General features: G+C 43.4%; 1 protein-coding gene across 1 annotated transcript in view; it reads right to left on the reverse strand.

Moving 5' to 3' along the window:
• Positions 1–26211, reverse strand: part of NBAS (NBAS subunit of NRZ tethering complex) — a 708772-nt gene that overhangs the window by 32929 nt on the left and 649632 nt on the right. Inside the window, exon 51 of the mRNA XM_040427340.1 lies at positions 483–611. Within this exon, the coding sequence (XP_040283274.1) occupies positions 483–611 (129 nt within the window). The remainder of the gene's footprint in view (positions 1–482; positions 612–26211) is intronic.

A 26211-nucleotide genomic window follows, 5' to 3' on the forward strand; every position in this document is an offset into this window, starting at 1 on the left:
TGGCTGCACAACCTCTCTTGACCATTCCATCGCTCCTGGAACCAGAATCAATGACACAGGGCAAGACAAGGATTTCCAATGGAGAGGCTGGGTGACATTTAATGGAGTGATGGTGCACCGTACAGATGTTTAGTGCACCTAAAACATCTTTTTCAGACAAATGAGATGAAAGCTATCTCAGGATTACTGGACAGCATTATCATAATACAGGTATGTTTAGGCTTCTGGGCACCTACCCTACATGGAGGTATGTTTAGGAAGAAGGTGATTTTGGAGCTGACAGACTTCATTTAAGCTGGCTGTACACGTTGGACAAATGTCTTCCTCATCTCTATATTGCACCAATGTCTATCTCATGCATCCATCTCTTTACGTCCATACATGTGGTACTCACAGTATGGACATGATACAGCTTATCTGCTTATTAAGAGATCCCTCTTTAACTTTGCATTAGGATGTGCCCGCTGCTCGGCGTCTCGTACCTTTGTAACTGCAGTTAAGAGCTTCAGCGCCTTTGAATGAAGATTGGGATCGCCGCTCTCGATAAATAACTTCAGTGATGTCAGCAGCATGTCGTGCTCTAACAAGAGCGAGCAGATCGCATCAATACACTGCAAGAAAAAGAGTGACAGCGTGCATTATGTGTACAGCCGGAGAAATGGCCTCCATTCTTCACTTTATAGATGCTACATTTGTGTTGCTTTTATTTCATCTTATTTCAAACAGGAAAAAACAAGAAAATCTGCATTGATCGTTCGAAAAAACCAAGATCAAACAATGAGGTTAAATGAGAGGAGCACTTCTAAGGAGAGCAGTGCTGGAAATATCAATACGGCTGTGGTTACAGACAGGGCATAAAGGTTATCTGCACTCAGGTCTTTAAAAAGCAGAAACATAATATAATACGTAAAATACAAGTACACAACATGTAACATACATTATAAAAGAAAAAATACATGTCATGGTACATTTTTTTTGTGCAAGGAGATTGGGCAGTGTGAACAGGAATTTTAGTTGTACTTCTAGATTTGCTGGATTCGGTCAGCGACCAAAGCATCTCACCATGATCTTCAACTGGGCTATTCCCCGAACCATATTTATCACCAATCCACAGGCTAGGTGAGGTGATAAATGCTGGATTGCTGGTGGTCTGACCACTGCCCCGCCCAGTGATCCTGAGAATGGTGGGTTCCTGATTCTCCTCTATGGATGGCTTGGTCCACCGCTCCATGCACTTCTATTGTACTGATGGGTGCTGTCTACATCAGTCTCATAGAAGTGAATGGATTGGTGGTGGACCAATATGCATAATGCTCTACCTAAAGACCGAAAAGCAACAAAAAAAAAAATGGCCAAACAGGTCAGATAACTGTTGGCCTAATGCTTGTTTGGCAAACAGCTACAGTCAGGTCCATAAATATTGGGACCATCGATACAATTCTAACATTTTTGGCTCTATACACCACCACAATGGATTTGAAATGAAACGAACAAGATGTGCTTTAACTGCAGACTGTCAGCTTTAATTTGAGGGTATTTACATCCAAATCAGGTGAACGGTGTAGGAATTACAACAGTTTGCATATGTGCCTCCCACTTGTTACAGGACCAAAAGTAATGGGACATAATAATAATAATCATAAATCAAACTTTCACTTTTTAATACTTGGTTGCAAATCCTTTGCAGTCAATTACAGCCTGAAGTCTGGAACGCATAGACATCACCAGACGCTGGGTTTCATCCCTGGTGATGCTCTGCCAGGCCTCTACTGCAACTGTCTTCAGTTCCTGCTTGTTCTTGGGGCATTTTCCCTTCAGTTTTGTCTTCAGCAAGTGAAATGCATGCTCAATCGGATTCAGGTCAGGTGATTGACTTGGCCATTGCATAACATTCCACTTCTTTCCCTTAAAAAGCTCTTTGGTTGCTTTTGCAGTATGCTTTGGGTCATTGTCCATCTGCACTGTGAAGCGCCATCCAATGAGTTCTGAAGCATTTGGCTGAATATGAGCAGATAATATTGGCCGAAATACTTCAGAATTCATCCTGCTGCTTTTGTCAGCAGTCACATCATCAATAAATACAAGAGAAGCAGTTCCATTGGCAGCCAAACAGGCCCACGCCATGACACTACGACCACCATGCTTCACTGATGAGGTGGTATGCTTAGGATCATGAGCAGTTCCTTTCCTTCTCCATACTCTTCTCTTCCCATCACTCTGGTACAAGTTGATCTTGGTCTCATCTGTCCATAGGATGTTGTTCCAGAACTGTGAAGACTTTTTTAGATGTCGTTTGGCAAACTTTAATCTGGCCTTCCTGTTTTTGAGGCTCACCAATGGTTTACATCTTGTGGTGAACCCTCTGTATTCACTCTGGTGAAATCTTCTCTTGATTGTTGACTTTGACACACATACACCTACCTCCTGGTTCTTGATCTGGCCAACTGTTGTGAAGGGTATTTTCCTCACCAGGGAAATAATTCTTCAGTCATCCACCACAGTTGTTTTCTGTGGTCTTCCGGGTCTTTTGGTGTTGCTGAGCTCACCGATGCGTTCCTTCTTTTTAAGAATGTTCCAAACAGTTGTTTTGGCCACGCCTAATGTTTTTGCTCTCTCTGATGGGTTTGTTTTGTTTTTTCAGCCTAATGATGGCTTGCTTCACTGATAGTGACAGCTTTTTGGATATCATCTTGAGAGTTGACAGCAACAGATTCCAAATTCAAATAGCACACTTGAAATGAACTCTGGACCTTTTATCTGCACATTGTGATTGGGATAATGAGGGAATAATACACACCTGGCCATAGAACAGGTGAGAAGCCAATTGTCCTATTACTTATGGCCCCTTAACAAGTGGGAAGCACATATGCAAACAGTTGTAATTCCTACACCGTTCACCTGATTTGGATGTAAATACCCTCAAATTAAAGCTGACAGTCTGCAGTTAAAGCACATCTTGTTCGTTTCATTTCAAATCCAATGTGGTGGTGTATAGAGCCAAAAATGTTAGCATTTTGTCGATGTCCCAATATTTATGGACCTGACTGTATTTGTCAGCACCTACTCTTCATGCCCATGCCAGAATGGCTTGGCCAAGAAGGCATGAGTTATGAAGAGGGAGAGGGGAGTAAGACACGGCCAGAAATCTCTGGTGAAAGGTCAAAGGTGTTGTCCAGTTTCCAATATTGATGCTTTCTTTGCAAACAGCTGATCGGCGGGGGTGCTGGGAGTCGGACCCACGCCGATCTGATATTGATGACCTATCCTGAGGATAGGTCATCAGCACTGGAAACTAGCCAACCCCTTTAACTAACCAAGAACGAAAGGTTGAAATCCAACAGCCCATCCCTTCTCCCCCTCCGTCGTCAGGTAAGAGGTGGCCACCCATATTAGATGGTCAGCCAGTCCTGAAGAAATCAGAGAGTTCAGTCAATATATATCTAATTTAAGTCTTTGAGGTCTTTATGTTATTTATTACTTTTTTAAAAATTTCTCTCTTATTTTGTAGCTTTTGTGAGCCCTGTACCTTTTACATTAAAGTCCATAACTTCACTAAGTTTGGTCCTTGTATAATCTAAAGAGTCCATAGGCTTTTCTTGGAGCATTTTAACCGTTTGACTACTGAAGAGAAATGTATATGGTGGACAATTACTGGTCCAGAATTCAGTAGCTGGTGAAAACCGTTTTCTCTCGTGAGGAGGGATTTAGAACACCCAGGCAGATGTTTGGCTGGTCTGCGAAAGTCAGTGGGTCTGGACAACATTGAACTAATGTGGCCACCTTTAGGATTGTTTTTAGACTTAGTTCGAAATATGAATGGATGCAGAGTGCAAGCTAGTGACACTGGTGCTGTAACCTCCAAAGTGCTAGGCTCTGTTCACACTAGGGTCATTGTTTACATTTATTATGAAAACCAGGATTCTTTGGATATCTTTTCCTATCTGATAACAATGGACCTATTTGACTGTAACTGCCATTATTTTCCAGTCCAGTCTTGGCTGAGGGACCCTTGTAAAGCTGTTTGGGTTTTGAAAACAAGGCAACATGTCCACCAGCTCACCATCCATGGTCATTGATATTTTATGAAACTTCTGAAAAATGTTTCCAACAATTCAACTCAGCTACTTAGTTTTGGTAACTCAGATACAACTATTGTATTATTGGCTTGTTACTGGCAGGGGTGCCCCACCAATGAGGCGAGGTGAGGCGATTGCCTCAGGCAGCACCAGATAGGAACAAGTGGGTGGCAGCGGAAAGGCCTTGGGAAATGAGTGCTCTGCATATTCAACTGTATTACTATATTAATCAGTATGTTTTGTAGCACTTTAACACTAAGGTTGGAGGGAAGGGGTTAGGTTGAAAATTTGGCATGCGGGAAAGGGGGCGTCATCTTAGTTTTTGCCTCAGGCAGCAGAAATGCTAGATGCACCCCTGGTTACTGGTATTTTAAAAGGCCATTCTAGGATTTTATTATTGATCATTAATATCTTATTGGCTGAGATCCGACACCCCGCACCCCTGCAGTAGCTCTGGTACTGGAAATACAGAGCTCTGTCCATTGTGTAGTAGTCCGAGCTGGTTACTGCAGTGGGGCTCCCATTCACTGCAGTAACCAGCCTTGTCCACTACACAATGGATGGAGATGTGTAGTTCTGGCACTGACACTACTGCAGAACAGCTGATCCCTATCCAACAGATATTAATGACCTATCCTGAAGATAGGCCATCAATAGTAAAATCCTGGAATACCCCTTTAAGTCTAGGACCACTTCATGTTACGATGCTCTGCAGTTAACAACATACACCAAGAAGAAATTAAGCACCTGCCACATACAATGTTGATCTAGAATACGGAAAATTATAGTAAGGGGATAATTAGTTTTCCTTAGAGCAACGCAATATTTTAGACTGAAACAATAGCATATGCGAAGGACCGAAGGTGTGGAAAGAAAAAAAAAGAAAATGGAAATTTTAATACAGAGACACTTCAGTGCTCATTTGCCAGTATTAAACTCTGAAAATAGTTCCACATTGTAAGGACCTAATTAATTCCATTAGCTTTTTCTGCATGCACAGCCTGCATTTAAATAGGTTATTAATGAAGGGCACTTACAAGGCCAAGCAGATACGATGATAAATACAAAAACCTTTTGAACAGAGTTACCTCGCTGGAAAAGTTTCAGGTGTGAATTTAAATTATTGAACACCATATAGAGAGGAATCTGACAAAATAATAGGCAGCAGGAGCAGCGCCGAAGAGACGAGAGAGATGGTTCGTAGTTCAAAGTTAGGACAGGTTATTATATCGCCATATAGTATAATATTCTGGGGGTCATATGGACACATTGCTTCTAGTTTCACAACCTTCCAATTGAGACTGAGGCAACATTAAAAGTAAATGCAATTGGTATCAATACAAAAACAAAGAAAATTGTAGTAAAGTGTGATAAAACAGAAATTAAAGGGGTTCTCGAAGTTAAAATTTGATAATAATAATCTTCTGAGGGGCCAGTAAAATAATAAAATGACTCCGATCCTGCAATGTTGCTCCTACCTCTTCCCTGGGCTGCAGCGCTGATGCCACATATACTGCTGCAGCCAATCGCTGGCCTCAGTGGTCTTGTGCTGTACACCACTGAGGCCATGTGTATGAGACCTTTATCTCTACTCTCTTCCATGGCAGCCATATTCAAGCAGGGGTCAAAAGTACTTGGGGCACATCAGCGACAGATGCCAACATTACTATTGTAATATAGAAAGTGATCATCCTAGGGCAGTGATGGCTAACCTCCGGCACTCCAGCTGTGGAAAAAATACGACTGTTATGTACACTTGCTTGGCTGTTCTCAGAACTCCGCAGCTGGAGTGTCGGAGGTTAGCCATCACTGTTCTAGGGAATGTAGAGGTAGGTTATACGGGATGCCGCTGCTGCAGTCACTGGCTGCAACCTGGGGGAAAAGATGGAGCATCGGCACTGGATCGGAGGGGTGATCAGTAAACGGCCCATCTTGTATTATCAATTATATATAAATTTTATAAGTTATGTCTGATGTCCCATTGTATGTCTAAGATGAATACTGTAGACTGCCAGGAAATCATCCCCTACTGTGCTCAGCCGGTCTTACGTAAATGGTAATATAGGCTCCTAGGCTCCACTAGTTCTGATGGTTGTATAAACCTTCTGCAGATTGCCTTTTGTGATCCGATTAGCATCGGCCTGTCAGATGCTAATGCAGTTTGGTGGTACGAAGGGGCTCCTTTTGAACTGTTCAATTAGGCATACCGGGGTTCATTTATTAAGAGAGAAATACATGAAATGGGAGAAATACATGAAAAGTACATGTGAGCAGCCACAAGACAGAGACATACATGTCTGTTACCAGATGGTTAGGGGCCGCACAACATAGTATCAAGGGCCACTTGTGGCTTCCAGGCCACAGATTGTGCACCCCCGATCTATACGATCTGTATAGTGAAATGTATAGAAAGTGATCGTCCTAGTGTAGGTAGATTCAGGGTGGCATCATGAAAAGATACGGTCGGGAAATAAGGAGAAAGATCAGTGGCCCGATGGAGGGGTAAAGACTGACCAAACTCTCTTCCCACAACCGGGCAAAAGTTGAGTGGATTTTTTAAAAGTCTGGTGAACCTCTGTAATAAATAATTACAACTAGAAGTTGTTTTTTAATGGAGCCCCCCTTTAAATCTGAATAGAAGATACTGTCCATATTTTTAGTATTTGCACGCCGCACCTGCACAGGAGTGTATAGAGCAAGATGGAGAAAGCGCGATCAGCCCTTAGATCTCTAGCGAGTTCCTGTATTTAATTGGGCGGCTCGAAAAGTCACTTAAAGTGCAAAACAGACCTATAGACAGACTCTTTATAACAGTTGCAATGAATGATATCACCAAATGAGATGTGAAGAGGAAAATGAAATACTGCAGCTATTTAATTATAGAGGAGGCTACAAAAATAGAAATTCAGTGAGATGGCAAATGTGGTGGCGCTTTGTTAAAGAAAAAAAAAAAATCACGGGGAGAAAAGAATCGCTGGGCCAAAGCCAAACAAATATATTGCTTTCCTTGCGGTGACATCTGAGCTTCTCGAAATAAAACTGCCGACCCTAAACGAATATGAATCGCTCAGCCTGTGGAGATTTCAAGACGCTGAATGTCGGAGCCAGACAAAGGCAGGGGAGATGGAGGTCCCCTTTCATGGTAGTGTTCATTAAAACCCTCACAAGCTATAATTATATCCTCCATAGTATGGCATTCGGAGCGGTAGAAGGATGCCACCTCCATTAATGCACTTGGCAATCAACCTACCACAATCACATTTTTTTCTATCTTATAAGAGAAATTATTACTTCTCCTGAGCAATCGGCCTTTGGCAAATTAATCTGCTTTGAAGAAAAGTCCAGGCACCCTTGGAGAAATCTAATTCCCATGTGGTGTATGAATATCTAGACATAAAAGGGTAATCTCTTTGTCACGGTGCGGTTCACTGTGACAGTTCTGGCCGTGTTTGCTGGTTGCATGCCCTCTTATGTACTGGCTGCAGGCTGTCTCCTGTGTATGCTGGTTGCTTGCGGCTGCGTGCTGGCTGCGGTGTTTTGTGGAACTGCTGCCTGTGAATGTTGTTCTCCCTTTGTTCGCATCTCACTGTTGCCGTGCAGGCTGGCTGCAGGCTCCCTCGCGTACTGGCTGCAGGCTGACACCGGTGTGTGCTGGTTGTTTGGGACTGCGTGCTGGCTGCGGTGTAGTGTGTGAACTGTGGCCTGTGTTTGTGGATTCCCGAGTCTGCCTCACTGTGGCTCATGTCTCTGGTGCCGTGTAGGCTGGCTGCAGGTTCCCTCGCGTACTGGCTGCAGGCTGACTCCTGTGTATGCTGTTTGCTTGGGACTGTGTGCTGGCTGCAGCCTTGCGTGTGAACAGGGTCTGAATATTGATGCTTTTCTGTTCGTCACTGTGACACGGGTTGTTTGTGCTCTGGCGTACTGGCTTCGGTGTACTCCGTGTATGCTGGTTGCCAGGGGCAACGTCCTGTACTGCAGCCTGTGTGTTTTGTGGTTCTGGTACTCCTGTTCTGGTGGGGTTAACTTCCCCTAATCTGTGTCATGGCCTCTGTTTTGTACGCCGTGACACGGTTGCCGTGCATGCTGTTGCCTGCGGCAACGTATTGTTGCAGCATGTAGGTGGGTTCTCCTTTCCCCTGGGTCCTTCCCTGTCTGGTGCCGGAGGGTTAATTATCTGGCTGGTGTGGATTTAGGCGTGTCTAGGGTGTGACCTCTTGGCTCTTTATATGTTGTGTTGTGAGCGTGAGGTCAGTTGCCTTCAGCCTTTGTGTGAGCTGGAGTGCTGCTCCTATCCTGCATATACCATCTGTCCAGTGGGAGGGCCTCCTAGCTGGACATCAATGTCACCATGATGTCTCCCCTATGTTCCCTATGTCTTTACCTTCCTTTGTATCTATGTTTGGTGTGGGTTATGTGCGGGGTCTGTTGTATGTCTAGTTGTCGTTACATGTCTGGCATGTGGCGTCTGTCTTCCAGCATGTTAACTAGACATTTCCCCTGTGAGTCGCATAACCTCTGGAAGGGGGGGGTCTGGGTTCCCCGGAGGAGTTATCAGAAGTCTGTGAACAGCTCTGCCTGGGGCCGCCATGCTTCCTGTCTGTTGTGGCCGTGGCTCTTACTGGGTGTAGCCCCTTGCTGCTGACCCAGGTTTTTTTCCTATCTGCCCTTATTTGTGGTGTCACCTGGTAATGCATTGTTGCTGCTTTGTCTGATGTTGTGGTTATCTGTTCTATGATGTTGTCATTGCGTTGTCTGTTCTTCTGTACCTGTCCTGTTTGTTAACCTAGCAGTGCTCTACTGCATCTGATAGCCTTGCAGTGCTAAACTGCTTATGATTGTATCCTGTCCTATGTCCTGTCCGGCAGTGCATACTGCTTCGGATCCTTGTCTGTTCTCGTCTGCCTGTAGTTCCTTTCTACTTCTGTTCCTATCCCGTGTTTGTCTTGCCTTCGTGAGTGGGTTCCTGGCTTTCCCGGATGGGGAATCTCTAGTATGTGTGTATCTCTAGTCTATGTGCAGCTCTGCCTGAGACCACCATGCTTCTATCCTGCTTGGGGTCCAGGCATCTGCTTCTGTGCTGGTTCCAGTTTGTCTTGTTGTCTGTTCCATGTCCTCTGTTTGCTTGGGTTCCAGTTCTGTCGCCTGTTCCGCTAGTACTTGCACCAGTGTGTTTTTTTTTGCAAGTAGGGGCCAAGTGTACCGGGACCTTCCTGGAGGTGCGACCAGTGAGCCCTCAGCCCAGTTCATCCCCACCACCAGGGGCTCTGTGAAGAACGGGGCTCTCTGGGTTTTGCCTCTGGTCTGCTGGTGCAATTGGTTCTGTGGTAGTTCTACCACTATTGCCTAACCTGCTTACTGTCATGTGCTTTTATTACACTTGTAATAAGGTTCTCTGTGGGTCCTTAGTCTGTTTTGCCTGTGTCCAGTTCGCATGACGTTCCGGAGGTCTGTCTTGGGCCTCTGGCACGTGACACTCTTGATATTATTCCTAGAGTGATGGGCTCTTATGTGAGTGGGAGAGCAATCCTTCCAATAAATGATTTTAAAGGCGCTATCCTATGACTAATGTAAAAAATGAAAATCAGATATCATATAGGACAAGATAATCTCTTTCTAACAAAGCTAGAACCAGCCCTGTACCTCATCTGCATCCAGAGATCTTACCATTCATTGTTCTGCTAGATTTATATCAAGCTGACAGCTCAGGGTGTGTGTCATTTCTGCTGAAGCTAAGGGGGCGTGTCTCAGCTCTTCCTATCACAGCTCAGGAGGCAGTTGAAGGATGAAACTGAGCATGTGCGGCCATCTCAGTGAGTGGGTCAAAAAAATGAGAAAAAAATAACAGTAGGTGGCGCTATACAGATACATTTTATTGAATAACGCAATAGCTATGGAAAATTTTTAATTTCATGCAATTACAAAAGTATTCACATCCAGGTGCTGGTTTGAAAACTGTAGAATGTCTGGCCGGGATACACTTACAAGACAAAATGCCCATACCTGGCAAAAGAGATAGAGGTTGACACTATATAGTCCTTGCTAAATTGACCCCATTGGGCATAGGTCAGTGCCGCAAACTACCCAGAAGTCACTCAATGAAGCAAACATATGATATATGGTTATTTAGACCATCCAGACGCACGTCTTCAAACAGAAAGTCCATTGTGCTTCCTTTTGTAGCAATTTTTGGTCCAAATCACCCCCCTCAGGGAGGGAGTGCTGCCAATCACTGGTCTCAGCAGTATACGGGACATCTCTGCTGAGGCCAGTAATTGGTGCAGTGACCTATGCACACTGAACGTTACTGCAGCCAGGAAAACAAACAGCAGCAGGGAACACAAGAGCACAATGCAGGCAAAAAAAGGTATTGATTCTTTTTTTTTATTTTAGACCAGTTACAGGGACAGTAACTTGGAGAAATCTCTTTAAAGGGAACCTGTCGCCGGGATTTTTGGTATAGAGCTAAGGACATGGGTTGCTAGATGGCCACTAGCACATCCGCAATACCCAGTCCCCATAGCTCTGTGTGCTTTTATTGTGTAAAAAACCCGATTTGATACATATGCAAATTAACCTGAGAGGAGTCCCGTCCCTGACTTATCTCACGTACAGGACTCATCTCAGGTTCATTTGCATATGTATCAAATAGTTTTTTTTACACAATAAAAGCACACAGAGCTATGGGGACTGGGTATTGCGGATGTGCTAGCGGCCATCTAGCAGCCCATGTCCTAAGCTCTATACCCAAAATCCCGGTGACAGGTTCCCTTTAAGTTAAAATGAGTTTTTATGGTGTTTTTATTACACCAGGGTGTTTGTCCTTTTAAGTTCTGCTCTCATATCTCTCATCAGCCCCTTCTGGTTCAGTTTCTGCTCTTGATTTGCTATCTGGGAGGTGTCCAAAGCATGCACTGTACAGAAGTCTGATGTAGGCCTTGTTTACATTTCAGTATCCATTTGACATCTGTGAAAAAATACGTCCTTGCTTCATCCATAAAGATGTCCGTGAAGAATCCGCGTTTGGTCCGGGTGTCGTTTTTTTGCACTCCATGTGTCATCGGTATTCCACGGACATTGCTCGGCTGAAAAAAAAAATTCAGAGCTTCTCCTACTAGTGCTCAATGAAAAATGGACCAAACACAAATGCTGTGACCCAAAAACTTCAATGACTGCATTTGGTCCGCATCACGGACCAAAGAAGTGCATGTCTTCATGATTTTTTTCACTAACTCATGGTCAGTAAAAAACTACTGATATGTGAACAGACACATTAAAATCAATGGGGACTGTGTGTCCTCAGAAAATGCGGACAGAACATGTCAGAGAAAAACATAAATGTGAACAAGGCCTTACACAGGGGAAAATCCGAGCAAAGACAATCACCTGGAATGATGTCCATTATGTCTTCAGGCCTCCAAGAAATCCATTCCCTTGATTTCACAGATGCGGCACATAACCAACGCGAACAGAGCTGCACTGACTACAAGGGAGGCTCCAACACAGATGTGAACTTGTCCTCAACGAAATCTCACTATAGAACACCATATCCCGTTATATTTGGGATGGGTGGTGGTCCCTGACTCAATCTGTGTGATTTTCTGGATGTGTACCTCTGACATAGCTGCTAGGGTGTACTGGTTGGTACAGAGCCCAGCTGAGGGATTAAAGGGGTATTCCGGTTTTTTTCAAGTTATCTGCTGTCCACAGGATAGAGGAAAACTATTAGATCAGTAGGGGTCCTAACGCTGGGACGCCCACCAATCACGAGAATAGGGGCCCCGTACCCCCTGCAGCCTCCCTGAAATGACGAATGTGGTCGGTGGCATATGTGCACGGTCGCTCCATTAATTTCTATGGGATTTTCGGAGATAGGAGAGTACAGCGCAGAGAGGCGTTTAGCACCCTTCCTAGGATCATAGGTCAGCCCCCCTTTCTCAACCCACATCCCTGCTGACCTGAAATATGGCAAAATAGTACAAAATACTCACAAAGTGATGTGTTACATGGTGAAAGAAGTGCTATTACTATAATACCTTGTAAATATGTTTACTTCCGTTACTCCATGGGGTGGTATAATTTGGCAACTAGATTCTATCACATTATGATTGCATTCACAATGCCGGAGGAAAACACATACTGATAAATGCATAAATAAACAAAGCTGCTATTCATTACATACATAGAATATGACTGCAGTCCGCAAGAGAAGCAGCGCGGAGGAAATTTCCAGATGACACAGACAGTGCGGAAGAAGAACGAGTCGGGAAAGAAAACCCAACACACAATAGTTATAACTGAGAGGCACATCTACCTTTATTAAAGGGGTTATCCAACCCCTATAAGGACTCTACCAATGTCTGGGCCCCTCATGTGGATTAGGGCTCATGCACACGACCGTATGTATTTTGCGGTCGTCAAAAATAGATTTTCAAAAAATACAGATGACGTTCGTGTGCATTCCTTATTTTGCGGAACGGAACAGCTGGCCCCTAATAGAACAGTCCTATCCTTGTCCGTAATGCGGACAATAATAAGACATGTTCTACTTTTTTGCGGAACGGACATACAGAAACAGAATGCACACTGAATAATTTTCATTTTTGGTTCCCCATACGGACCGCAAAAAAAACTGGAATGGACAGGGAAAGAAAATAGTTTGTGTGCATGAGCCGAAGGGAGTCCACTACTGCCTGTACTTTGGGCAGGTGACTTTCCCAGTCGGTACGTATCGCCGATGTGGACGAAGCACAATGTCCATTAGACGCTGAAAAGTGGCGGGGGGAGCCATGCAGACCAATGGGTAACACTTTACACTGATACAGCCCCTCAGGTGTGATGAAGGCAGTTTTCTCTTTGGCAGCCTCCGTTAAGCGCACCTGCCAGTACCCTTTCGTGCACTCCAAAACAGAAAAATACCATGCTCGTCCTAATTTCTCGATTAGCTCATCCACCCGGGGCATGGGATACGCATCGAATTTAGATATTTCGTTCAGCTTACAAAAATCGTTACAAAACCGTAACGTCCCATCCGGCTTGGGTATTAAGACTATAAGGCTGGCCCACTCACTTTTAGACTCCTCGATGACTTCTAGCCACAGCATTAGCTGCACTTCCTCCGAGATGACTTGTCGCCGAACCTCGGGTACCCGGTATGGCTTTGACCGGACTTTTGCCTGAGGCTCAGTGACAATGTCATGCCGGATTGCGGAAGTGCGTCCAAGGAGGTCCGAGAACACATCCCTGTTCCGACTAAAGAACTCCCTGGCCTCCTGAGCCTGTTTAGATGTGAGGCTGTCAGCAATTCTTATTGTGGCAACCGCTTCCCTTGCATCAGACAGAGGGGCCGTAACCTCTTCCCCTAGAAAACCGGGCCGAGGGTTGTCTTCAGTACAGGTCTCCCTATCTTTCTCAAGTAGCTCGTAAGGCCCCTGCCACCTAACCAGGAACTTACTGTCCACGGTCGGTACCAGAACCAAAACCTGATAACCCGGGTTAAATATCCGGACCCGGGCCTGCCTATTATAGATCTGACTTTGTGCTTGCTGAGCTGCCTCCATATGCTCCCTAACAAGAGGTAACACTGTCTCTATACTTTCTTGCATCTGGGTAATGTACTCAAGAACACTTTTGTGCGAAGACATGGCCAATCGCAGCGCTCAGCTCATAGACTGAGAGAAAAAAAAACTCTCAGGCTATGAGCTGAGCGCTGCGATTGGCCAGCGCTACAGCATGGGAGAAGGAGACGTCGGCAGGCTCCACTGGGTGGAGCCGAACATATGAAGATACCGGAGCCTATACCGGGAGAACGGAGCGGCGCCCAGGTATAACAGTAAGTGCAGGGGGATCCCTGGGCGCCGCTCTCCATGTCTGTATAGTTAGTTTAGATTTTCTATTCTAGTGAAAGGTCCTCTTTAAATTGGAATAAAATAAAAAAAAGCAAGTTTAAATGTCCCAATTCACAAAAAGTTTTAATTAATTACCGTATTTTTCGCCCTATAAGACGCACCTAGGTTTTTGAGGAGGAAAATAAGAAAAATATATTTTGAACCAAAAGGTGTGCTTTTGGTGGGTTTTGAACTAATGGTGGTCTGTGGATGACACTATTACGGGGGATCTGTTGATGGCACTGTTATGGGGGCATCTGTGGATGGCACTGTTATGGGGGCATCTGTGGATGGCACCGTTATGGGGCATCTGTGGATGACACATATATAGCATCTTATCTTATGTGTCATCCACAGATCCCCCCCATAACAGTGTCCCTGTGTAGTGAATGGGGGCCGGCATCTGTTTCTGTAATGGCAGCGGGGCCCGATGCCTGCTTCATTCATAAAGTGGGCGGAGCAGGCACGTGACGTAGTGAGCTACGCTACGAGCGCCCACCCGGCCTCCTGACTGCCAAGAAGTTAGTAGTAAGTAGTACAGCACTAGATTTAAGATGATTGGAATACTTTAACAATACCCACAAGTTAGATATGATTACCGTATACTACAGTGGGCGGGGCCCGGTGTAGTAGAATAGTGACTGCACCGGGCCCCGCTGCCATTACAGAAACAGATGCCGGCCCTCAGCCCCTCCTCCCTCTCAGCCTATTCACCGGACGGTCGCAGCATTCACCCCATAAGACGCACTGCTATTTTTCCCCCACTTTTGCGAAAAATACGGTACTTCTCTACTGTAAGAATAAAGGCCCATGCATGCAGTGTGTCACGTTACCGCAAACGAACACATGCGGCGACTATAATGCCTCTCTAATGCTTCGTCCTGTGATATACAGAAACACACAGGGTGGGAGGCGGAGTCAAACATTCGCATGTTGCGATACTGACCCGCCCCGAGCGCCGGGCTCATGATGCACTACGCCACGAGGGTAACGCAGGCGCAGTAAGCAGAGTGACACGCCGAGATGGAGCGATGCTCCATCTTTGATATAGCGCGGCGAGAGCACAAGGTAACTGAAGCTTATGGATTCCTGTGATCTGCGGTTTTCTTACAGGTGTGAATTGTGATTGAGCGAGCCATGGATGTTTTAACTACTATCACTATTGGGTGAAGCACGATTGCACTTTACATGAAGCACTAAGAAATTGAAGATAATCACGGATATGTGATGCACTTTACCTGAGAGCGTCAGAAGGCTGCTACACCATGAATTGTCACATGAGAATGAATTGTCTTTTTACAGAGTTTTTATATGCACTAGTGTGTAACTAATCAGGAAATTAGCACTGATTACTTCCTGCAATGTCTCTATATATGCACAGTCACTTTATGTATGTTTCACTTGGCTTGAGAATGGCTCTGTGAGAGAGCTGAAACGTTGCCTGTATTAACATGTGTTGAATAAATATCACATTTTTTCACTTTTTTTATCCAAGGAGTGCTGCGTTATACTTATCTGGATTGTATATATATATATAGTACAGACCAAAAGTTTGGACACACCTTCTCATTCAAAGAGTTTTCTTTATTTTCATGACTATGAAAATTGTAGATTCACACTAAAGGCATCAAAACTATGGCATCCACACATGTGGAATTATATACATAGCAAACAAGTGTGAAACAACTGAAAATATGCCATATTCTAGGTTCTTCAAAGTAGCCACCTTTTGCTTTGATTACTGCTTTGCACACTCTTGGCATTCTCTTGATGAGCTTCAAGAGGTAGTCCCCTGAAATGGTTTTCACTTCATAGGTGTGCCCTGTCAGGTTTAATAAGTGGGATTTCTTGCCTTATAAATGGAGTTGGGACCATCAGTTGCGTTGAGGAGAAGTCAGGTGGATACACAGCTGATAGTCCTACTGAATAGACTGTTAGAATTGGTATTATGGCAAGAAAAAAGCAGCTAAGTAAAGAAAAACGAGTGGCCATCATTACTTTAAGAAATGAAGGTCAGTCAGTCAGCCGAAAAATTGGGAAAACGTTGAAAGTAAGGGCTATTTGACCATGAAGGAGAGTGATGGGGTTCTGTGCCAGATGACCTGGCCTCCACAGTCACCGGACCTGAACCCAATCGAGATGGTTTGGGGTGAGCTGGACCGCAGAGTGAGGACAAAAGGGCCAACAAGTGCTAAGCATCTCTGGGAACTCCTTCAAGACTGTTGGAAGACCATTTCAGGGGACTACCTCTTGAAGCTCATCAAGAGAATGCAAAGAGTGTGCAAAGCAGTAATCAAAGCAAAAGGTGGCTACTTTGAAGAACCTTGAATATGACATATTTTCAGTTGTTTCACACTTGTTTGTTATGTATATAATTCCACATGTGTTAATTCATAGTTTTGATGCCTTCATAGTCATGAAAATAAAGAAAACTCTTTAAATAAGCAGGTGTGTCCAAACTTTTGGTCTGTACTGTATATATATAGATATATATTCTGACTTGTTTTCATACTCTAAGTGACAAAACCTTCCAAAACGATACCCTTATTTATGTCACTTTTCCTATTCCACATCTTCTATTTCTGACAAAGTGAATCAGGTGATTGGCGACCTCTCCGTGGCTGGTCCCTTTTCTTTCCTTTACGTCCACTCTTCGGCACCAGCCTCGCTCCTAATTCCCCCATGGCCGTCACTGCATCTCCCCGTCGTGTGGATCAAAGCATCCGGCAACAGGGGCAGCCACAAGCAAACCGTGATGTTTTGATCCGTGTGATGGGGAAATGCAGCGGCGGCCGTGTGGTAATCAGGAGTGACTGGGTGCCAGGGTAAGTCTATATGAGGTGCTCGGGCATTTGGGGGTCATCATAGGGGTTGGATAACCCCTTTAACTTATCCATTCCAGATAGGGTTCAGCATGAGGACTGAGGACTTCAAAGCAATAACGTTGGTCTAGCTATAGCATTAACCTACAAATTTTTATGCGTTTTTTTTTTTTTTTTACTCAAGTATCTGCTTATCTAGAGGACGTCTTCCCTTTCTGCTGGTGGGCAGCAGCTCACATGAAACAATCTACCACTGCTACTCCTAGGTTCGCTCAAAACTAGTCATCAGTAAGAAAATCTAGAAACAACCCTTTAACTTAAGAGTATGAAAATTGGTTTTCTAACATGGACATCCCCTTTTAATAAGCTTTTTTTATTTTTATTTTTTAACACAAGCAGGATTTTTATATAGATAATATATAGCTTTCTCTTTATTTTATATTTGGAACGCTATAAATCATTGCCTAAACGTTGGTTATCATGCCTGGTTTTCTCCAAGTATCATCGAGGACATATGGTAACTGGTAAACCTTCTGCACTTTTTGTTTTTTTCTAGATAAAATTTGTACTCTGTAAGCAGAACATCGCCACTGCTAAAAACACATTTGGACAGGAGGGAAACAGATTACATCCTAGATTTATAGGGAAAACAACAAATGTGTCGGGAGCTGCTGCCAACCCCGAGTTACCTCCACTTTATTCTACGGGGAAGCGTCTGGGATGATTTGGCACATCCCCTCGCAACGCTATGAAAACGTTATTTACATGATCCAAAGCACATGGAAAGTTCTGAACCATATTTTATAATCAAGTTGTTTTTCAAAGCTAAATGCAACCAGGTATAAAAAACAGAGAGAAAAGACTGTCTTCACAATATAATGAAAGGACAACCATCCCGGATGCATTATCAGACTTTGAAAAATACAAATACATATAATTATCTGTAATGACTTCTGGACTTTTGATACATGATATTATATTTAAAACCAGATCCATGGTTTATTGGGTATAAAAGGGGGCGAGGGTGCTGCGGATGTCATTGTTAATGGGGCGGGCCTCTGTGGACATCACTGTTAAGGGGGCAGGCTGCTGTAAAGGTCAAAGATAAGGGGGCGGGCTACTGTGGAGGTCACTGTTAAGGGGGTGGGCTGCTGTGAATGTCAAAGTTAAGGGGGTGGGCTGCTGTGAAGATCAAAGATAAGGGGGTGGGCTACTGTGGAGGCCAAAGATAAGGGTCGGGCTACTGTGGAGGTCAAAGATAAGGGGGCGGGGTACTATGGAGGTCATTGTTAAGGGGGTGGGCTGCTGTGAATGTCAAAGTTAAGGGGGTGGGCTGCTGTGAAGGTTAAAGTTAAAGGGGCGGACTGCTGTGAAGGTCCAAGTTAAAGGCATAGCCTTCTGTGGAGGTTGATGTTAAGGGGCAGGTTGCTGTGGAGGGTCAGTGTTAAGGGGATCATTTTCTGCAGAGAACACGGTTATGGGGCGGGGGCTGTGAAGGTCACAGTTAATGGGGTGGGGCACTGTGGAGGTCATTGTTAAAGGGACGAGTTGCTGTGGAGGTCACTGTTAGAGGAGGGGTTCTGTAGAGGTCACTGTTAGAGGAGGGGTTCTGTAGAGGTCACTGTTAGAGGAGGGGTTCTGTAGAGGTCACTGTTAGAGGAGGGGTTCTGTAGAGGTCACTGTTAAAGGGAACACTGTGGATATCTTTCAACCTCACATACAAACATTAAATGAAATGGTGGAAATATGCAAAGCTGGGTCATGCTGCTAGTTGGGTTTAAACATGAAAAAAATAAATTTTTTAAGTTTCTTTTTATTTTAATTGCTAGGCTGCAATTAAATAAATCATTCTGGCTAAAATACTACGAGCGAATCTTACAATTTTGGCGGTTACGGTCTGATTGGCAGGTTGGAAATTGAATCCAGTGTGGAGCAGGGGAAGGGGGAACGCAAAGGAAAAAAAAGAAAAATTCAGAACGGAAAAGTGTGACTAAAACAGAACCTTAGAGGAGGTGAGGAAGCAATATCTTCATTGGAAGCGCCGCTGCAGACAAGGTTATTATGTCTGAGAAGAACAGGAATGAGATTTGCAGCATACAGAGATTTCGTCTCCGGCCCGGCATACACAAGATGAAGTCATGGTTTGTTTGGCTAGTTAAGCAGTGTCAAAGTGCGCGCCTGTCAGTTCCCGACCGTCTAACTGACAGATATCAATGCAATAACTAGGAGGCCACGGCCAGGCAGGTCTTAAGTGGATTTCCTCCAGCCTGTCACATTTAACACCGGGAGAAATCCGCCACATAGCCCTGAGATTTCCAACCACTGTATATTTATATTCACATAGCCAAATTGCTTCACACCGGATGCATGAAAACACTATATTTCTGGATGAAAGTCACAGCTTCCAGAAACAAAAAAACAAAAAAACAAAAAATGTGCTTCATCGCCATGGCTACAATGTGCGGAGCAATAAATTCATAGGTGGCAGAGAATCTGCACTGAGTGAGAGAGCAATTTTAAAGTAACATTTCATACCGTACGGTGTGAAAAGCCATCAAAAGCATAAATGAGGAAGCAGAGCTATAAAAAGAAGCAAATAGCAGAAAAAATGTTTTGGAAGAGATGCAGATAAACAACACTGTGAGCCCGGAGGATGAAGGCTGTGAGGATACATGTGTAAGCATGCAGAAAGATCTATTATCCCTCACGTCTATTTCATCTATCTCCTATCTATCATCTATCTATCTATCTATCTATCTATCTATCTATCTATCTATCTATCTATCTATCTATCTATCTCCTATCTATCTATCTATCTCCTATCTATCTATCTATCTCCTATCTATCTATCTATCTATCTATCTATCTATCTATCTATTATCTATCTATCTATCTATTATCTATCTATTATCTATCTATCTATCTATTATCTATCTATCTATCTATCTATTATCTATCTATCTATTATCTATCTATCTATCTATCTATCTATCTATCTATCTATCTATCTATCTATCTCCTATCTATCTATCTATCTATCTATCTGTATCTATTATATATCTATTATCTGTCTATCTATATATCTCATATCTATCTATCTATCTATCTATCTATCTATCTATCTATCTATCTAACTATTATCTATCTAACTAGGGCTGCACGATATGGGAATTTTGTGCGATTGCGATTAGGGCCCTAAAAATTGCGATAACAATATGCGATGCAATATTTTAAGGGAATTGTGCTAGAGGTCTATTTGCTTGGATTTTCCCATATGAGCCGCTGACGCGGCTGGGTATGACATAGTTATAGGGGATCTGTGGATGGCACTGTTATGGGGGATCTGTGGATGACGCTGTTTTGTGGGGGATCTGTGGATGACGCTGTGTTGTGGGGGATCTGTGGATGACGCTGTGTTGTGGGGGATCTGTGGATGACGCTGTGTTGTGGGGGATCTGTGGAAAATGCTGTGTTGTGGGGGATCGGGGGAGGACGCTGTTATGGGGTGGATCTGTGGAGGACGCTGTTATGGGGTGGATCTGTGGAGGACGCTGTTATGGGGTGGATCTGTGGAGGACGCTGTTATGGGGTGGATCTATGGAGGACGCTGTTATGGGGTGGATCTGTGGAGGACGCTGTTATGGGGTGGATCTGTGGAGGACGCTGTTATGGGGTGGATCTGTGGAGGATGCTGTTATGGGGTGGATCTGTGGATGACGCTGTTATGGGGGATCTGTGGAGGACGCTGTTATGGGGGATCTGTGGAGGACGCTGTTATGTGGGGGATCTGTGGAGGACGCTGTTATGTGGGGGATCTGTGGAGGACGCTGTTATGTGGGGGATCTGTGGAGGACGCTGTTATGGGGGATCTGTGGAGGACGCTGTTATAGGGGATGTGTGCTATGACACATAGGGCCATGGGGGGGGGCAGCATAAGACATATAGCATCTTATGCTGGTCCCCCTCATGGCCCTATGTGTCCCTTCATGTGTCCTAAACTGTGCACATAACTGGCTTTGTGTGTAAAGTATTTTACTAGTGTGTGAAACAAGCTCTCTCCTATTGATAACATGGCCGCCTCTGTACTCACTGTCACAATGAATGCACTGCAGCGAGCGGTAGCGAGCAGGCCGGCCGGCGCGTGACTGACGTCACTTAGTAACGCTCCTCCCACTTCAGGAAGCAGGAGCGTTACTAAGTGACGTCAGTCACGCGCCGGCCGGCCTGCTCGCTACCGCTCGCTGCAGTGCATTCATTGTGACAGTGAGTACAGAGGCGGCCACGTTATCAATAGGAGAGAGCTTGTTTCACACACTAGTAAAATACTTTACACACAAAGCCAGTTATGTGCGCGGGGGCCCCTTCATATATAATCGCGGCATTTTCGGGTCGGCCAAATCGCATTTGCCGATTATCGTGATTCGATTATTTTTTCGATTTATCGTGCAGCCCTACTATCTATCTATCTATCTCCTATTTCATATATATCTATCTATCTATCTATCTAATATCTATCTCATATCTATCTATCTAATATCCATCTCATATTTATCTAATATCCATCTCATATCTATCTATCTATCTATCTATCTATCTCTCTCATATCTATCTATCTATCTATCTATCTATCTATCTCTCTCTTTCTCTCATATCTATCTATCATTTATCTACCTACCTCATATCTATCTATCTCTATCTATTATCTATCTATCTATCTATCTATCCCATATCTATCTATCTATTAATAAAAATATCTAATCAGCAAAAGAAACCCTACAGTAAAGGTCTTCAGCTGTACAAATCAATCAAGACTATGGAGATGTGACCTAAGTGACTTTGATCAATGGATCAAGAGCTACACAAGAAAGGCAGCGGGAGATTAGGGAGGTTAACAAGTGGCTCAAGAACTGGTGTAGGAAGGAGGTGTTTGGGTTCCTGGAGAACTGGGCCGACTTCTCTCTCGGCTACAGGCTCTATCGTAGGGACGGGCTGCACCCCAATGGGGAAGGGGCAGCTGTGTTGGGGGAGAAGATGGCTAGAAGGTTGGATGAGTGTTTAAACTAGGGATTGGGGGGGACGGTAATTACGTTATAGGCAGTGATGAGCGGCAGGGGCAAATATTTGGGAGAATATTCGTCATATATTTGCAAATTCGAGAATTTGTGATCTCCAGTCATTATTTTTTTGATTGCGAAAATCGGCAATCGGAAAATTTGCGATACGAAAATTTGCGATCAACACTACTCCTATAGGCAAATTTCCTATTGGTTGCTAGGGATGTTGATAAATGTTGATATTCGCAATAAATTTGTGATTAGAATATTCGTGAATATGAGTATATAGCACTATATTCGAAATATTTGCGAATTCTCGCAGTGGCGAAATTCGCAATTAAAATTTGTGATTTGAATATTCGCGCTCAACACTAGTTATAGGATGGGAAGATAGTGCAAGGTAATGGGGGGAGGAATGGAAGTAGTGACTAGAACAGTTCAGAAGAAAAAGTGTAGAGTACAAAATATACATAAACCTCTTAATTGTATGTATACTAATGCCAGAAGCCTGACTAATAAAACTGGTGAACTGGAATTAGTGATGTGTGAGGAGAACTATGACATAGTGGGAATAACTGAGACATGGCTGGATGATAGCTATGACTGGGCGGTTAATGTACAGGGTTACAGTCTGTTTAGAAAGAATTGCCAAAACCGGAGAGGAAGGGGGGGGTCTGCCTTTATGTAAAGTCCTGTCTAAAGCCCACAGTCCGAGAATTTATAAGTGAGGGCCATGAACATGTGGAGTCACTGTGGGTAGAAATTCATGGAGGCAAAAACAATAATAAAATAATAATAGGAGTTTATTATAAACCACCTAATATACCAGAGTCCACAGAAAATCTTCTACTAAACGAGATAGACAAGGCGGCAAATCATAACGAGGTGGTTATTATGGGGGACTTCAACTACCCAGATATAGACTGGGAAACTGAAACCTGTACATCTCATAAAGGAAACAGGTTCTCGGTAATAACCTTTTCCAACTGGTTCAGGACCCAACTAGAGGGATGGCCATCCTAGACTTAGTATTAACGAATAGACCTGACAGAACAACAGACGTGCAGGTTGGGGGAGACCTGGGAAATAGTGACCATAACGTTATAACCTTTCAATTGTCATTCAAAAGAGCGTTTCTACAGGGAGGAACAAAAATACCAAACTTCAAAAAAGCTAAGAGAGGTCATTAGCCTAACTAACTGGGACAAAGTCCTCAAAAATAAAAATACAGCCACAAAATGGGATATTTTTAAAATCATCCTAAAATCTAATGGTGAGAGGTACATACCTTATGGGAATAAAAGGTTAAGGAACAAGAAAAATCCAATGTGGATAAATAGAACTGTAAAGAAAGCAATAAATGACAAAAATAAAGCATTTAAATTACTAAAAAAAAGGAGGGTAGTGAGTAAGCACTGAAAAGCTATAAGGAAAAAAATTGAATATGTAAAAAAAAATTAAAGCAGCCAAACTAGAGACCAAGAGATTAATTAGCAAAGAGAGCAAAACTAACCCTAAAATGTTCTTCAATTATATAAATGGTAAAAAGTATAAATATTAAGGTGTCGGCTACAGAGTAATGAGGGGGAAGTTGCAGAGAGCGATGAGGAGAAAGCAAAGCTATGAAATATTTTTTTCTCCACTGTATTCACGGAGTAAAATAAACAGTCAGATGAAATGCAGAATGTAAAAGTAAATTCCCCATTAAAAGTGCCCTGTCTGACCCAGGAAGGAGTACAGCAGAGTCTTAAAAAGATTAAAATAGACAAATCGCCAGGACCAGATGGCATACACCCCCATATCCTAAGAGAATTAAGTAATCTTATAGCCAGACCCTTATTTCTGATATTTAAGGACTCTATACTGACAGGGAGTGTTCCACAGGATTGGCGCATAGCAAATGTGGTGCCAATATTGAAAAAGGGTCCAAAAACAGAGCCCAGAAACTATAGGCCGGTAAGTTTAACATCTGTCGTGGGTAAACAGTTTGCAGGTTTCCTAAGAGATGCTATTTTGGAGTACCTCAATGAAAATAAGCACATAACACCATATCAGCATGGCTTCATGAGGGATCAGTCATGTCAACCAAATTGAATCAGTTTCTATGAGGAGGTAAGTTTAGCGGCGAATCAATGGATGTCGTATATCTGGACTTCTCCAAAGCATTTGACACTGTACCGGATGAAAGGTTAGTATATAAAATGAGAATGCTCGGACTGGGAAAAAATGTCTGTATGTGGGTAAGTAACTGGCTCAATGATAGAAAGCAGAGGGTGTTTATTTATGGTACACACTCAGATTGGGTCACTGTCACTAGACTAGTGGGGTACCACAGGGGTCAGTATTGGGCCCTATACCATTCAATATATTTATTAATGATCTTGTAGAAGGCTTGCACAGTAAAATATAAATTTTTGCAGATGACACTAAACTGTGTAAAGTAATTGACACGGAAGAGGACAGGATACTGCTGCAGATGGATCTGGATAGATTGGAGGTTTGGGCAGATAAGTGGCAGATGAGGTTTAACACTGACAAATGTAAGGTTATGCACATGGGAAGGAATAATGCAAGTCATCCGTACATACTAAATGGTAAAACACTGGGTAACATTAACATCAAAAAGGATCTAGGAATTTTAGTGAACAGCAAACTAAGCTGTAGAAACCAGTGTCAGGCAGCTGCTGCCAAGGCCAATAAGATAATGGGTTGCATCAAAAGAGGCATAGATGCCCGTGATGAGAACCTAGTCCTGCCACTTTACACATCATTAGTCAGACCACACATGGAGTACTGTGTACAGTTCTGGGCTCCTGTGAACAAGGCAGACATAGCAGAGCTGGAGAGGGTTCAGAGGAGGGCAACTAAAGTAATAACTGGAATGGGTGGACTACAGGTCCCAGAAAGATTATCAAAATTAGGGTTATTCACTTTAGAAAAAAGACAACTGAGGGGAGGTCTAATAACTATGTATAAATTTATCAGGGGTCAGTACAGAGATCTCTCCCATCCTCTGCGTCTGGAGGAAAGAAGGTTTGTACACAAACATAGAAGAGGATTCTTTACGGTAAGAGCAGTGAGACTATGGAACTCTCCGCCTGAGGAGGTGGTGATGGTGAGTACAATAAAGGAATTCAAGAGGGGCCTGGATGTATTTCTGGAGTGTAATAATATTACAGGCTATAGCTACTAGAGATGGGTCGGTGATCCATGGAGTTATTCTGATTGCCTGATTGGAATTGGGAATTTCTTTTCTTTAAAATCGGGAAAATTGGCTTCTACCTCACAGTTTTTGTTTTTTTTGCCTTCCTCTGGATCAACTTGCAGGATAACAAGCCGAACTGGATGGACATATGTCTTTTTTTCGGCCTTATAAACTATGTTACTATGTAAATTGGATGAAAGGAGAATGTGAGGTTCAAGCTAACAGGAAGGTCAGGAAATAACAATGTATTCCAATAGTGATATGCAGAACATCATCTGAGAACATGCAGCAGAACATCAAACCTGGAAGTGGATGGTCTACAACTCCAGCTTTATAGAAAAGGCTGAGGCTACATGGCTTCCCAAAAGTGGACATCTAGTCAATCATATGAATTTTTCTTGCCTTATTCAGGAAATGATGCCGCTGACGCCTTCCTTTATCAGAATTTGAGGGCGTCCCAGGTGGTCCAAGTGTTGATGCCTTGATTTTAACTTTTTAAATGTTAGTGATATGGTATTTCTTATGTAGGGTTCATTCATTAGTCAAAAGAATATTATCTTATTCTAAAAAGTTCAGGATGCCATCACATGTTTTTGCTTTCTTTAGGTAGGGGGTTTTGATCGCATTTGCTGATATGAAAAAAATATGACATACGTACCACTGTGCAGCATTTTGATCCCTGTCATAATAAAAAAAAAGATTGTAATGTGTAATTGGCAAAGTGATTGGCTAAAAACAATGACCAGCAGAGGGGTCGTTTCCATGACTTGAACTAAATCAAGGCTCAAGTTACCAATGTACAGCATTAATCTAGTTTTACCAGCGTGACACCCCCATATTTTCACAAAAGTGCACCAATCTCTGGTTTGTCAACATAAGAAAACCAACTGTAAGATAAATTGAGGTACGTTTTATACACTTTGGCATGGTTCATGACCAGTGGTGTAGCTCAGGAATCACCATGTTCTGGCTGGTGAAGTAAAAGACGACTAAGAAGTTCTGGTCTAGACCAGTGTCTCTCAACGTTTCTAAGCCAAGTACTCCCTGGTCAAACAAAAGCCACCAAAGAAACCCCAAAACTATACCTCAAAAAAATAGTGCTTTCAAAGGAAGAAAAATGTGAGCCCAGTGTGCGTAATCCATAGGAAATCCACCACCTGGGGGACCTAG

Source organism: Bufo bufo, chromosome 4 (genome assembly GCF_905171765.1).
Source record: "Bufo bufo chromosome 4, aBufBuf1.1, whole genome shotgun sequence".
In the NCBI taxonomy this organism is placed as follows: Eukaryota; Metazoa; Chordata; class Amphibia; order Anura; family Bufonidae; genus Bufo; species Bufo bufo.